This window comes from Alternaria atra, assembly GCF_907166805.1.
Source record: "Alternaria atra isolate CS162 genome assembly, contig: 21, whole genome shotgun sequence".
NCBI lineage: Eukaryota > Fungi > Ascomycota > Dothideomycetes > Pleosporales > Pleosporaceae > Alternaria > Alternaria atra.
This window is the reverse complement of record NW_025091319.1, coordinates 4,139,145-4,152,568: the sequence shown is the minus strand read 5'-3', so window position 1 is coordinate 4,152,568 and position 13,424 is coordinate 4,139,145. Positions and strand designations below refer to the sequence as shown.

At 52.6% G+C, this 13,424-nt stretch overlaps 5 protein-coding genes across 5 annotated transcripts; 2 read left to right on the top strand and 3 right to left on the bottom strand.

Moving 5' to 3' along the window:
• Positions 1-428: 428 nt before the first annotated feature.
• ALTATR162_LOCUS1810 (uncharacterized protein) lies at positions 429-1,699 on the top strand (the record flags this gene model as incomplete). The annotated part of the gene is made up of 2 exons (XM_043309408.1): positions 429-676; positions 727-1,699. The coding sequence occupies 2 exons, from the start codon at positions 429-431 to the stop codon at positions 1,697-1,699; spliced, it is 1,221 nt and encodes a 406-aa protein (XP_043165343.1).
• Positions 1,700-2,008: 309 nt separating this feature from the next.
• On the bottom strand, positions 2,009-3,574 carry ALTATR162_LOCUS1809 (uncharacterized protein; the record flags this gene model as incomplete). Its single annotated transcript, XM_043309407.1, has 4 exons — positions 2,009-2,972; positions 3,024-3,388; positions 3,438-3,488; positions 3,539-3,574. The coding sequence occupies 4 exons, from the start codon at positions 3,572-3,574 to the stop codon at positions 2,009-2,011; spliced, it is 1,416 nt and encodes a 471-aa protein (XP_043165342.1).
• An 852-nt stretch (positions 3,575-4,426) lies between these two features.
• ALTATR162_LOCUS1808 (uncharacterized protein) lies at positions 4,427-5,339 on the bottom strand (the record flags this gene model as incomplete). Its single annotated transcript, XM_043309406.1, has 3 exons — positions 4,427-5,136; positions 5,187-5,255; positions 5,306-5,339. The coding sequence occupies 3 exons, from the start codon at positions 5,337-5,339 to the stop codon at positions 4,427-4,429; spliced, it is 813 nt and encodes a 270-aa protein (XP_043165341.1).
• A 1,939-nt stretch (positions 5,340-7,278) lies between these two features.
• Positions 7,279-7,755, top strand: ALTATR162_LOCUS1807 (uncharacterized protein; the record flags this gene model as incomplete). Its single annotated transcript, XM_043309405.1, has 3 exons — positions 7,279-7,329; positions 7,385-7,588; positions 7,636-7,755. 3 exons carry the CDS (start codon positions 7,279-7,281, stop codon positions 7,753-7,755), a joined length of 375 nt encoding a protein of 124 aa, XP_043165340.1.
• Positions 7,756-8,067: 312 nt separating this feature from the next.
• ALTATR162_LOCUS1806 (uncharacterized protein) lies at positions 8,068-13,418 on the bottom strand (the record flags this gene model as incomplete). Its single annotated transcript, XM_043309404.1, has 2 exons — positions 8,068-9,282; positions 9,330-13,418. 2 exons carry the CDS (start codon positions 13,416-13,418, stop codon positions 8,068-8,070), a joined length of 5,304 nt encoding a protein of 1,767 aa, XP_043165339.1.
• Between the last annotated feature and the right edge of the window lie 6 nt (positions 13,419-13,424).

Below are 13,424 nucleotides of genomic sequence, written 5' to 3'. Positions count from 1 at the left end.
CATCTTCGGCCATCCCATAGTACGCCCACGCACTACCTGGCTACTCTCTGAACCTCTTCCACCAGTCGTTTCGTCCAGAAGACATATCGGGCTCTCCGTTGACGCATCTACGCATTTCGACCCGGCGGCGACGGACTAGACTAGAGGACCGACCTTCCGCATCGAGACACAGTGTATCCCGCTGTCTGCGAATCAGCGACAACAACTTGAGGGTGTGTAATTCGAGCTGCCGTTACGGGAAGGATCGATCCGCGAAAGCTTGTGTAGTCTTGTTGCACAGTGCCAAATTATCTCCTCCGTCCTTGCAGTAGTACAAGGCGAGCGGGAACATGCCGGCCATGCTAGACTCCCTCGTGGGAGCCGCGAGAGATAGAGTACATAATGCGGCGGCCTCCACTGCAGAATCGTTGGCAGCACAATCATCAGCCATGCCTTCTTTCAGGACACTCAGCAAGATCGCTCTCGGTGGTGCCCAAGTCATCCTCGGAAATGGAGGACGCGTCATGGGTGACTTTACCCAGAGCTGCCCAAATGCTCAATTGAGCTGTCACAACACCACTGCTGTGGAGAACTTGTGTTGCTTCAACGCGCCAGGTGGACAGATCCTGCAGACACAGTTCTGGGATGCTTCGCCTGCAACTGGACCAGAGGATAGCTGGACAATCCACGGTCTCTGGTACGACTGTCTTCCTGTCACCATTTACTCTGTATACTAACCTCCACTAGGCCCGACCGCTGTGATGGCACATACGACGCAAACTGCGACTCGTCGCGCGCCTACTCTAATATCACCGCCATCCTCAACTCATTCGGCGCAACCGACCTCCTCTCCTACATGTCCACATACTGGAAAGACTACCAAGGCAACGATGAGTCCTTCTGGTACCACGAGTGGGCCAAGCACGGTACCTGCATCTCCACCCTCGAACCCGAGTGCTACGACGACCACAAGGCAACAGAAGAGGTAGTCGATTTCTTCCAAAAGACCGTCGACCTCTTCAAAACGCTACCAAGCTACGAGTGGCTGGCCGCAGCGGGCATCACACCCAGCACCAGCAAGACGTACACTTTCGCCGCTATCCAAAGCGCAATCCAGGCCAAGAGACCCGGTGTCGAAGTCACGCTAGGCTGCAAGTCCGGCGCGCTCAACGAAATCTGGTACCATTACGACGTTCGTGGCAGTGTGCAGACTGGCGAGTTTGTTGCTTCAGACCCCGATGGCACAAAATCTACCTGTCCTCAGACGGGAATTAAGTACGTTCCCAAGAACGCGGGCTCTTCTCCTCCGTCTACAACAACGACTGTTGGTGGACCTGCGCCAACGTCGACTGCTGCGCCTGGAACGCCATTTACCGGAAAGGGGTACCTCAACGTTCTTGTCAACGGAGCCAAGAAGGGATGTATCATTAGCAAGGGTACTTGGTACACGACTGGTACCTGCGCGACTTTCACAGCTACCGACGTGGACAACGGCTTCACTTTGTCGAGCTCAAAGGGCAAGTGCGCAATCGTCGGTGGAGCGCTCTCGTGTGACGGTACTGCAAGCGCCACTGGCTTCACCAATGCTGATGGAAATTTGGCTGCTGGCGGTAACTCGCTCTGGAGTGCCGACAAGGTCGCGTCTGGCAGTACACAGCAGACTGTGTACGCTGGTGGAGACCACTCTGCCACTTTGGCCATTACCTGGCAGTCAGCGTGAAAGCCACTGGCTTCAGTATAGATTCCTTGGTTTCCAAATCACATGAATGCAATAGTCCTAGCACAGAGTCTGAGTCAAGTTTTTTACATTTGGTGATCAAGACTTGCTGGTTAAGCAGCGCATCCAAATCTTCAGGTATCTTCTTTTTGTCATCCTAATCATGTCATTCCTCGTAAATTCCCAAAATGGTACGAGCTGTTGAAATTGCCAGTCCAAATTCTGCCTTTTTTTTGTTGAAACACCGCATCCCGCTTAGACAAAGAAACGCCATAGTACGCCGCCCAATCATGGAAAAAGCTCCATGTAGGCTTAGATGGGCAGAGGGAAGGTAACGGCCCAGGCCGCAATCTCCTTCTTGAGGTCGTTGATCTCCTGCACCTCACCACTGGCGACCTTGCTCTTGAAGTCCTTGAGCTTGTTGTTCTCCTTGGGGAGCTCGCTTTGGATCTTCTTGCACAGCTTGATGCACTGGTCGATGTAGTTGGCAATCTTCTTGAAGTCCTCCTCACCAAGACCACGCGAGGTCATGGCTGGGGCTCCGATACGGATACCCATGGGTGTGAGGGCTGACTTGTCACCAGGAGTGGTGTTCTTGTTGCAGGCAATGTTGACTTGCTCGAGAACGGCTTCGACACGAGCACCGTCAAGGGCGAAGGGCTTCAGGTCGAGAAGGACCATGTGGTTGTCGGTACCGTCGGTAACGAGCTTGTAGTCCATGCCCTTGAACGCAACTTCAAGTGCCTTGGCGTTCTTGATGACTTGCTGTTGGTAGAGCTTGAAGTCCTCTGTTTGGGCCTGCTTAAGCGCAACCGCGAGCGCGGTGATGGTGTGGTTGTGGGGGCCACCCTGGTGACCAGGGAAGACGGAGAAGTTGATGGGTCCCTCGAGATCGTAGAGTGTCTCCTTGCCAGTCTTGGGGTCGGTCTTGCGCACACCCTTACGGAAGAAGATCATGGCACCACGGGGTCCACGAAGAGACTTGTGGGTGGTGGTTGTGACAATGTCGCAGTATTGGAAGGGCGACTTGTTGACACCAGCAGCGACAAGACCAGAGATATGGGCCATGTCCATCAGGAGGTAGCAGCCGACCTTGTCGGCAATCTCGCGCATGCGGGCGTAGTCGATCTCACGGCAGTAAGCGGAGGTACCGGCGACGAGCACCTTGGGGCGGTACATTAGGGCGTTCTGCTCGAGCTGGTCGTAGTCGATGAGGCCGGTGTCGAGGTTTACGCGGTAGGGGAAAGTCTCAAAGTATGTGGAAACAGCCGAGATCCTATTTTGGTCAGCCTGCACTCCCCATACAAGTGATTCGTTTTGCACGTACTTCCTCTGGGGGGTTTGGTAGCCGTGGCTCAAATGTCCACCATGAGGCAAGTCAAGACCCATCAGCCTGTCGTGTGGCCTCATAATGGCCTGGTAAGCCTGGAGGTTTGCCGGGCTACCACTCAGGCACTGTACGTTAACACCCCACTTCTCTGAGTCTAGGCCAAAGGTCTCGAGGGCGCGCTTCTGGCAGAGCAGTTCGATGGAGTCAATGTGCTCGTTGCCACCGTAGTATCGGGCACCAGGGTAACCCTCGGAGTACTTGTTGGACATGGGCGAACCGAGCGCGTCGAAGACAGCGCGGGAGGTAACATTCTCGGAGGCGATGAGGAGGATGGACTCGCGTTGACGCTGGATTTCCTTCTCCTGTAGTGATTGTTAATACACATAGACAAGGGTGGCAGCATAGTCCTACCATGATCTGAGCGACCTCACTGTCGGTGTCCACCAAGGACTTCTCCATGAGCTATGCTGAGTTAGCAGGGTGCATCTTCATTGTAATGAGGGGCAACATACGTCCTGGTGGGACTTGGGGAGCGCGTAACTAGACATGACAGGCAATTCAACGTAGAGTTGGTGTTAGAGAGGGGATGAGAAGTAAAGAACGGAGGACAATAGTAAAGGACTATACGGGCTTTAAGCAGTCAGAGCACTGGATGTCCCTCTCATGCCAACCCCACCAATTTTTTTGGACGCGACAAAATGCTCTAGGCTCGCTTAGGCATGGTGTCATCCATAATTGCATTCTGCGGCCGGTCGTCGGAGGGATTCGGACAGGCTTTTTGCCTTTGTGTAGTCAACGTCTTCTCACAGTATACACAGGTGTAACGCGTGAGTGCGCTATTGATGGTAGAGTGAACGCTTTCCGCTTTTGGGGTGCGAGAGGCAGGTTGACTGGCGGCTCCGCTACTGCATTGTTTTCCCCGCGTTTGGCCCCTCCACGATGCGAGAATACCCCGGACATGCCCAAGTGGACAAAAGGAGACATTGTATACACAGGTTCCAGCCGTCAGCCGTCGGACAAGCATCACTCAGCATGGGGCAAAAGTTTCCTGACTTGACGTATCCAATTCTCATTCTTTCATTTACTACATAAGTACAGTCCATCCAAGCGTTTCCTTCAGTCGAGTCATTCCCCCTTCGTCTAACCATTCTTGGTAAATACCAATACTCGCTCATGGATCAAATTGATCAGATGCAAAAGACTCTCAACGCCGGGTATGCCAAATAAGAATCGTTCCAAGCAGCAAGCTGCTATGGTGTCGCCAAAAGGGTATGTAACAGTAACTGAGCTGAAGAAGTGAAAGCCGAGTAAGCTCGGCACCAAATTACACAATCGCGCCAACAAAATGCTCATCTTTTCGTAATTAAGTTTTGAATGTATTCGCAGCTGTGTCGGTCCTCTTAGTCGTTGTCGGTGAGACGGTCGAGAACAATGATGCTGAGAATCATAACGAGCAACCCGATGGTTACTATTATGAGTAGGACAAAGCCAAACCAACCAAGAACCATGGCTGATGTACCGACACCGGACTTGACGCTACCGTTGCCCAGATCTTGCACGATAGTTGCGGCTGCGACGGATGCAGTGTGTTGCCACAGAACGGAGACCAGGACGAAGATGGATGAGATGAAGATGAGGGCTAGAGCGACTTGTGAGACGGGTCTTGACGGGAAGGGCTTGACGTCGACATCGGATCCGGTGTTCTCGTCTCTCTCCTCGTGCCATCCGGGGAAGGTGGCAAGTAGGATGAATGTGAAGAAGGCGAGGATAATAGCGACAATGAGCAAGTAGGGGAAGACAACAGCGTCCTTGAACGTAGCAGCCACCCAGACGAGGTTCAGTGGGTCCTGGTCGACGGATACATTGTCGACGAGGGCTGTGGCGTTGTTGGAGCAAATGAAGCCACCACCGTCTCGGTTGATGCAGATGCCAAAGTAGCCGACGCGCACACCAAGCTGTGCGTTGCCGACAATGTTGGCAATGGCGGCTGTGACACCAGGGTCGACTTGTTCAGGTGCGTAGGTGGGCGTAAACTGTTCGTACCACATGGAGATGAGGAAGATGCCGGGGATGAGTGGTGATGTGGATGAGCATCCTGCTAGTAGCAATGCTGGATGGTGGTTAGCTGTGGGTTTTTGTTGTGCTTTCGTCCCAACTTACATAGCAATATTATGGCAATTGCAATAAGAATCATGAGAACATGGTGAAAGCCAAGAAACGGTATTAACCCTGGTGGTTGTTAGTCCTGCTCCCTCCCATAACAACCTGGTAGCACTCACGTTGCATGCTAACCGCGAACCGTAAGTTCGCCATTGTGAATGTGTCGTCCCTTCAACTGCCTTGGATAGGCCTTGTATTCTCCCTGCGCCCCCAGAGGGCCGGGTGAGATGAGCGGGGAAATGCAGTCAGACCGTGGCTGGTGGTCGTCTCTCTCCTATGAAGGTACGAGAGAGTGGAAGCGATGGAGTCTTGTCCCAAGTGTACTTGTGTCGAATGCGGAATGCGGGTCGATGTTGGGTACGCTCGGCTGGATGGCTCTTACAGCGTCGGTCGGAAGGTGCACTGCGACAAAGATGGTCAGATGTCTCCTGTGTGGAAGAATGTTCAGTGTGTGGGTGGTAGCGTGGAATGTGACTTCTCTCTCTGCTTGCAACAACTGATAGTTTTGCTGTTGCGAAAATGGTGATGGCTGGTCTGAAGTGGCTGGAGGTGGTTGGCTTAGTCTATCAACAAAGCGGGTTGTCGAGGGGACGGAACACGAACGTCATGCCCCGGCCGCCCCCAACAGCCAATAGTACGCTGCGCTACTGGCGATCCGAGCTCGTTCCTGCATTAGACCCTCCTGTTAATGTCCCTGTCCAGCCTCTGCATTTCCTGCGACGACGTGGCGGCTTGCGTACGGCACCAGCTACAGTCCTGTAGCGACCGCTCTTTCGCGCGCGCCATGGTTGAGAGTTCCAGAACGCGTCGTAGCGCCATGCACTTCCACACACCCGCTTCGACAGCTCATACCGCCTCATACCGCCATCTACGGTATATAGTAGTCGGTGTGCCGCAGGCTGTGCGCGGGCAGAGATTCAACAATAAAAAGCACCATCGACCTCAATGTATTTTGAACATTTTGCCACAGCATTCGCTCAACGTATAGGGAACTCTGCGCATTGGGTGGCTCCAAGCACATGTAGAGGCCATCGCCGATACCATCACGTAGCGGTTTCGAGGAGCATCCAACACGACAGCATCTCGCAATCTGTTAGCAGGAAGACTTCTAATTCACTTCTGTAGGTTTCCCTGGCTCGGTATCGGGACCTGGGTATTACCCGGTGGCCCTGCAGCGACTTCTCCCGACAACTTACCTTGCGGAAGCTTGCGCTGCACCCTACGAACATGAAGGCAGGGCAGTCCATACTTTTCTTGTAGTTTGTAGACCTGCCCCGAACGTGATCAGTCATCAGGCCACAACGACTGCGCAATCTGGATCGCATCGTACGTCAGTGATCAGCAGGTTCATTTCGTGAAGGTGACAGCTAGATGCCAGACACCAGCAAGCATTAGGCTTCGTTGACCTGGCGATCGGACTTGAAGCTTGATTGTTACACCCTGTACCCTTCGAGACGGGATGATGTCACTACTACCTCGGCACACGTGGGGTCTCGCGTCCGGCGCAGGGACCAGTAACTTTGCCCCACCACAGGGCGCCAACTTCGCCAAACAACTCTCACAATGTGTATACTCGTAGACTATACGCTAACACTGGTCCTTCTTGAAAAACACCCGAAGCGTGGTAATTGTCTTGACGGCCAAGTCTAACGAACGCCAACATCTCTCAGCAGTTAGCTTCTTCCACTACGGGTCAGCAAACTTGCTTCCGTCGTTGATCTCTACCCCTGTTCATTCGCCTCTCATAGTACTATCCAAACAAGAATGAACATGGCCTATCACGAAAGCAGACTGGATCTCGACCTCGTCGGATTGCCAACCAAATGACGTCCTAGATCGCTCTGGGCATACGACGTGGTTTGTGGCTGCGCTGTTTCATTTCAGGCACATGTCAGTCTCACTCTTGCTGTGACTGCGAACGGCAGTCACGAACTATGACGTAGTGGCCCGAGACATGGAGAGCATATAAGCAGCACTCGCTCTGCACTGGAGAAAGTCTCCATCAACATCCACACCTGCAACTTCGAACATCAACTCGAACGATCAACAACCTACACATACTACCCCAGCTCCAATCAAAACAACCTTCAATATGACCGACGCATTCCGCAAAGACACCCACACCAAGCTTGGTGAGAAGATGGTACGTTCCCTTCATCCCTCCTCTTACCACTTTCACTCGCTAACAACTGCATCAGCAACCCCAGTCTTCCAAGTCTACTGCCACCAAGATCAAGGAATCCATTACTGGCACCGGTGACAAGATTGCCCGCGAGGCCCAGCCCGATTCTTCAAAGACCAACACACAGTCCACCATGGACAAGATTGGCCGCTCCAAGGACAACAACGTCCACGGTTCCACTGGCGGTAGCATCGTCGACAAGACCAAGAACGCTCTTGGAGTGGGTCACCACACTACCGGCACCCACACTACTCATACCCATGGCAGCGGCCTATAAGTGTTATGCTTGCTGTTGAGTGTGGAGGAAGGAACGAGATACCCGATCAAGGCCCGATGAGATGGGATGTGTACTTTATGAGATACCTCGCCTACGGGCTAATGAATTGATACACTGTCACACTACAATATAATCGCGTCGATGCCTGCAGCCCTCTTGAGCGCGCAGAAATAGTGTTCTTAAACTTTAACAAGATATCCTTGAGTACCAGTATAGTGCGAATATGGTCTAATTGCACGTAGATACTGGAACATGTCATCATCTTCACTTCCTTCACTTGCACTTGTTCTGACTCCTACATGGGACTTGAAAATTCGCCCAACATTGGTCCTTCTCCCCAGTAATATACGTAACATCATAAGAGTTTGACGATAGCCAAGGTACGTATACGCTCGCGCAGAAGGTCGAAACTCATCTCACATTCAAGTGGGCATTGCCATGACCCCATTCCATGCAGCAGCGGTTCCTGACTCTCCCCTTCTACCACGACTAGAAGGCTTGCTGGCCGTTGTTGCGCCTCCTGATGCCCTACTGCTACCACCCTTTGACGCTCGCTTCTTCACGCCACCAAAGCTTTTGCGGAACGAGCCCTTCTTCTTATACCCAGATCCAGAGGCTTTCCCACCTCTCGCTGCTGGTGCCTTTGCCACTTTGGTAGACGGAGCGGCGCCACCACCAAGCTGTGTATATCGATTGTTGAACTCTGCGACATCTGGGTTCGGAAATTGACTGAAGTGATGACTTGTGTGCACCGCATCGTCATCATCGTCATCCTCCTCGCCGAAATCGCCATAGTAGGACTCCTCCTCAGATTGTTCCGCAAGAGGTACCGCTTCTTCGTCTTCGTCGTCGTCTTCGCTACACAAGTCCACAACGAGCCGATGGTTCTGATCGTCAACCTCTTCGTCGTCATCATCAATCTCGTGGATGATCCGTGATTGTTGAGGTCGACGGTTGCGAAGTTGTGGGTTTCTAGGCACTGGTATGTCGTCTCCGTAGAATTCCCTGCTGTTGTTGATCAAGGTCAAGAACTGCTTGCCATAGAGATTCACCATTTCGGGCCTGATACCAGGGATAGTCTTCATCTCATCAAGACTCATGGGCAAGTCAAGCCCCATCTCACGAAGTACAGTGTCTGTAAAGATCGCTTCACGGTGCCCTTTCCTCTCTTGTATGGTCTTTCTCATCGTCTTGGCTCCATTCATGAAATCATCCAAGACTTCCCTTTGCAGGTCGGTGAGTTCTGCAGTTCGTTGATCTGCAGTAATAGGAGCTCCGACACTTTTTGCTTTCGCGGCCCTCGATGGTTTGGCAACACGTATTGGCGCAAAGTCATCATCAACAACGAAATCATCAGCCTGGTAACCACGCGCGGTCTTGTTGCGCGTAGGATGCCGAGGAACATCAAAGTCGTCATCGTCATCGTCGTCATCGTCCTCCCCGTTATAAGCGAAGGACCGAATCTTTTGCTTAGGCGCGCGTACAGGAGAGGGGACATTAGTTGACGGAAACTGAGTTTGCTGCTTCTTTGTTTTCTTGGCTGCCGGCGCTTTCGCACGTGCCTTTTGTGGTGAAGCACGCACTTGTAACTTCAGTTGCTTTCGTTTGCTTTCATAGTCATTGCGGGTCGAAGCAGGCTGCAGCAATCAGTGTGCGAACTATAATAAAGATCGTAGATACGTACGTGTAGGTAGTTGGTCGCGAAGCCAACCTTGTTCACCTTGCTCCTTTCCTTGAAAGCCCCGGCGTCAAGCAGGTGTTGGAAGATGCGTTCATTGTCACCTCGTTCCAGGTCCTTGCCATAGCCCCATCCGTACTCTTCCAGTCCTGAGCGCTTGATCTTGGCGTTGCCCGCGCCACGGAAAGCATCTACGCACTGATGCATCGTTACGTTGTCCTCGTGTACCTGACTCACGAGCTTGATGGCCATGGCAGCATACTCTGTAAGATCTTTTGTAACGAATGTGGCATCGGAACGACAATTGTCGCATGTTGAGTTGCACTTAGAGGCATCGAATGCTTCACTAAAGTATCCGAGTACTTGAGCGCGTCGACAGTCGGCTTTGTTTTCGCAGTACTGGATGACGGTTCGTAGCATATCACTCAGTCGCTGCTTCTGCTCCCAGCTACCTTCGCCTTCTTGGATCATTTTGTGTAATATCCTCGAGTCGGCATACTGATAGTACAGGTAACACTCCGAACGCTTGCCGTCACGGCCAGCTCGTCCAGTCTCTTGGTAGTAGCCTTCCAAACTTTTAGGGAGCGAGTGGTGGATAACGTATCGTACGTCGGCCTTGTCGATGCCCATACCAAAGGCGATTGTAGCCACAATGACGTGATACTCATTCTTCTGCCACTTGCGTTGAACCTCGGAGCGGTCGGCCGAGTCCATTCCCGCGTGGTAGTGGTAGGCACGGATGCCCGCCTCGGACAACTTTTGAGCCACCTGCTCACAGCTCTTCCGTGATAAGCAATAGATGATTCCGGATTTCCCAATGTATCTCTCTTTGATCAGATCTGCAATACTGTTGATGATACCTTTGGATTTCGGCAAAACCTCGTAGGACAAGTTGGGGCGGTTGAAACTCTGAGAGAATTGACGGCAACCCTGAATACCAAGGTTGGCAACTACGTCAGTACGAACGAGTTGGGTCGCAGTTGCAGTCAAGGCAATGACAGGTACTCCGGGAAATTGGCGGACAACATCTCCAAGTGCCTTATAATCTGGTCGGAAGTCATGACCCCATTGACTAACACAATGTGCTTCATCAATAACGATACGGGCAAGGTTCCCTCCAGAATGCAGTTGCTGGAAGGCACTGATCATTCTCTGGTTCTTGCTAAGCATTTCAGGAGTCAGATAGAGGATTTGTATGAACTGTTGGGGATCCCGTTGACGTAGCCCATCCATGATCATACTCTTTTGCGCCGCAGTCGACTCCCCGTTGATCAGAAACGCTTGCATCCCGAAGCGTTGTTTGCAAGCCTCCACCTGATCTTCCATCAAACTCAAGAGAGGAGATACTACAATAGTAACTCCCCGTGTCTTGCCTGAAGCGATCACCGATGGAAGTTGGTAGCAGAGCGATTTGCCACCTCCCGTGGGCATGAGCACAAAACAGTGTTCGCCTGATAGTGTAGTATTGATGGCTTCCAGCTGCCCTGGCCGAAATCCTCGTAGGCCAAAACGGCGGATAAGGGCAGTCCTGAGGTCCTGCGACCAGGGGAAGTTCATGCCAGGGTGGTTCTTAGCAGGCATGTTCAGCTGCTGCTTCTTTGGTGAAGCTTGCTGGTTTGTTTTGGACTGGACTTTATTGGTAGAGGCCTCGCGGAACACCTCACGAGATTTTGTTGACACGCGACTCTCTGCTTGGTCGCCTTTCCAATCAAACCCACCTGGTGCCTGATTTTCGATATTGGTGATCTCATGGAGGAAGTCATCATCGTCATCGGGTCCGAAGTCCTCGCCAAAATCATCGTCGTCGTTTATCTCGATAGGTTGGTGAAGCTCGCCCATGTTGTTGCTGAACAAGTTTTCCTCCTCTTCGAAGTCAAGCTCTCCAAACTCATCTGGTGTATGTTGCGGAGCCACCGGTCTTGGTTTCTTTGGGGATCTTCGGCGTTCTGGCGTCTCGGGTATCCGATGAGATCGCTCTCTGGACTTGCCTTTTTGCTTTCCTGACGTGCTGTCATCCGCGTAGGCACGAGACAACAGGTTTGACGGCGGTAGCGGAGACGCGGCTACTTGCTCTTCTGCAAAACGAATATGGCGAGTGGGCGTCCAGACTTCCTGAGCGCCAACCTCACTTGGCTTGACATATTGTGTCTGGGGGATCCGATTTGATCCTACATCTCTTGAGACCTTGGGAAGTGGTCGAACCGGACTTGGTTGAGTTGATTGTATGACTATGTTGCGGTTGTTTTTTGACTCTGTTTTAACGAGAGGCGTTGACTGCTGCTTGATGGCCGCTAAATCCAGTAAGTAGAACATCTGGATCTGGATGTCCTCATTCATCTTGAACAGTTTGCTGAGGGTTTCGCCATCCGCTGCATCAAACTGGCCGATGTTCAGGTCATCCTCTAGCTTCTGCTTGACCCTCTGGCGCTGCTCCATAAGTTCCTCTTGTTTGGCTTTCAAGGAGATCAACTGCTCCACTGCGTCCTTTCGCGAGCGAGCGCGTTCCATCCTGTCCTGTTCGCTTGGGTCAGGCTTGCCAAACTCGGACAGATGTGCCACGAACGCAGCGCGGGCGTTGTCCCATGCCGAGCTGGCAGCCTTGAGGTGCTTTTGCAATCTTTGACCTTCGGTGCTCAAAAAAGCTTCTATTGATTCCCTAATGGCGTCTCTCTTCTCCTTGGAAAGTTCAGAAGAGCTTGGTATGCGTTTGCTGGGGGCAGGCACGGGTGTAGGAAAGGAATTCGTAGCCTTTTGGGGAGACTGAGACTTCGCTGGGGTAGGCATGGAGTCCTGTTCCTGCTGATATGGGCTTGGGCTTCGTATGGTCTTCGAAGGCGACCGTATAGGAAGCTGTGTCTGACTGCAATCTTTGGCAAGACCGGCCATCGGTGTCTCTTCGCGCACTCTCTTCCTCGCTGGGGTGAGTGATTTCGTCCGAGATTGTGTGTCGATGTCCATCTCATCTAATGCGCCGAATTCCTCTTCCTCAGAGTCCAGAACTGCATGCCCAACCCTCTTAGTACCAGGTGTGTGTGACGGTCGATTCTTTCCGGTTGTGCTCTCGGTCATGACAGGAGTGGTCTTTCGGGGCGAAGGACTACGTGTTTGCCTCCCTATTTTACGAGCGGGTGCAATCCCCGAAGGTACGCGGCTCAGTGACTTGCGCTTGCGGGCCTGTGAGGATGTCGCATTCTCTGCGTTCGCCATCTGTCGCTCTTCTTCTTCCAACTGTAACATGGCCTCTAGATCGTCATCTTCGGCTGTCGCAACGTGCTTTGATTGTCTACCTGCACCATCTACAATCATTGAGTAAGGCGGAGGAGGGCTATCCGGAGCCATGACCATATCATCGATATCGGGGAAGTCGTCGTCATCGTCGTCAAGCTCTGGACTGGGCGCGTGAGCCTTCCGAGCAGGCCTGGGAGACTTGGTGTGACGGAAATCCGCTTCGTACTCGTCGCTTTTCCGCTTTCTGCTCTTAGGCGTGCGCATTGGAGCCGGTGAAGAGTGACCCGCATCGTCTCCGGTGAGGTCGATTGAGTCGACATCAATTGGCTCGCGGTACTTCGTCCTCACAGTGGCATGTTGAGAGGCGGGTGTGTTTTCCACAGTGGAGCCAGTGAATTTTCTCGCACTCGCTGATGGATCTTGCAGGTTACTCCTGAAGCCTCCTGTATCACTCGGCTCCCTCCGCTCTCTACCCGTTGGGTTCGAAGAGGAAGCATATTCAGGCAACCCCGCTATGATCAGTCTTGGCTTTCCACTGGCTGGAGTGTTCCTCAGTCTAGCCATATCCGAGGTCGCGTCTTCCGTCTCTGGTGGATTATGTATATCAACGGTCCTTGTTCGAGCGAGAGCGCGGGGCGGAACGGGTCGTGCGACTGGTAGTGCTGGTGGGGGCGGTGGCGCTGAGGCAGGTTCGGGCTCATTGTATTCTATGTGGTCGTCCAAAAAAGAAGAGTTTTGTTGTGGGGTCGTAGCTGAACTCGTGGGAACTGCGTCGGGATCGTATACAACGAGCGAAGTCGCAGGCGGAATGAAAGGCTTCTCGGCGATCAACCACTTGAGATGTTTGCTAAGATTGTTCTGAGGCATGAGAGC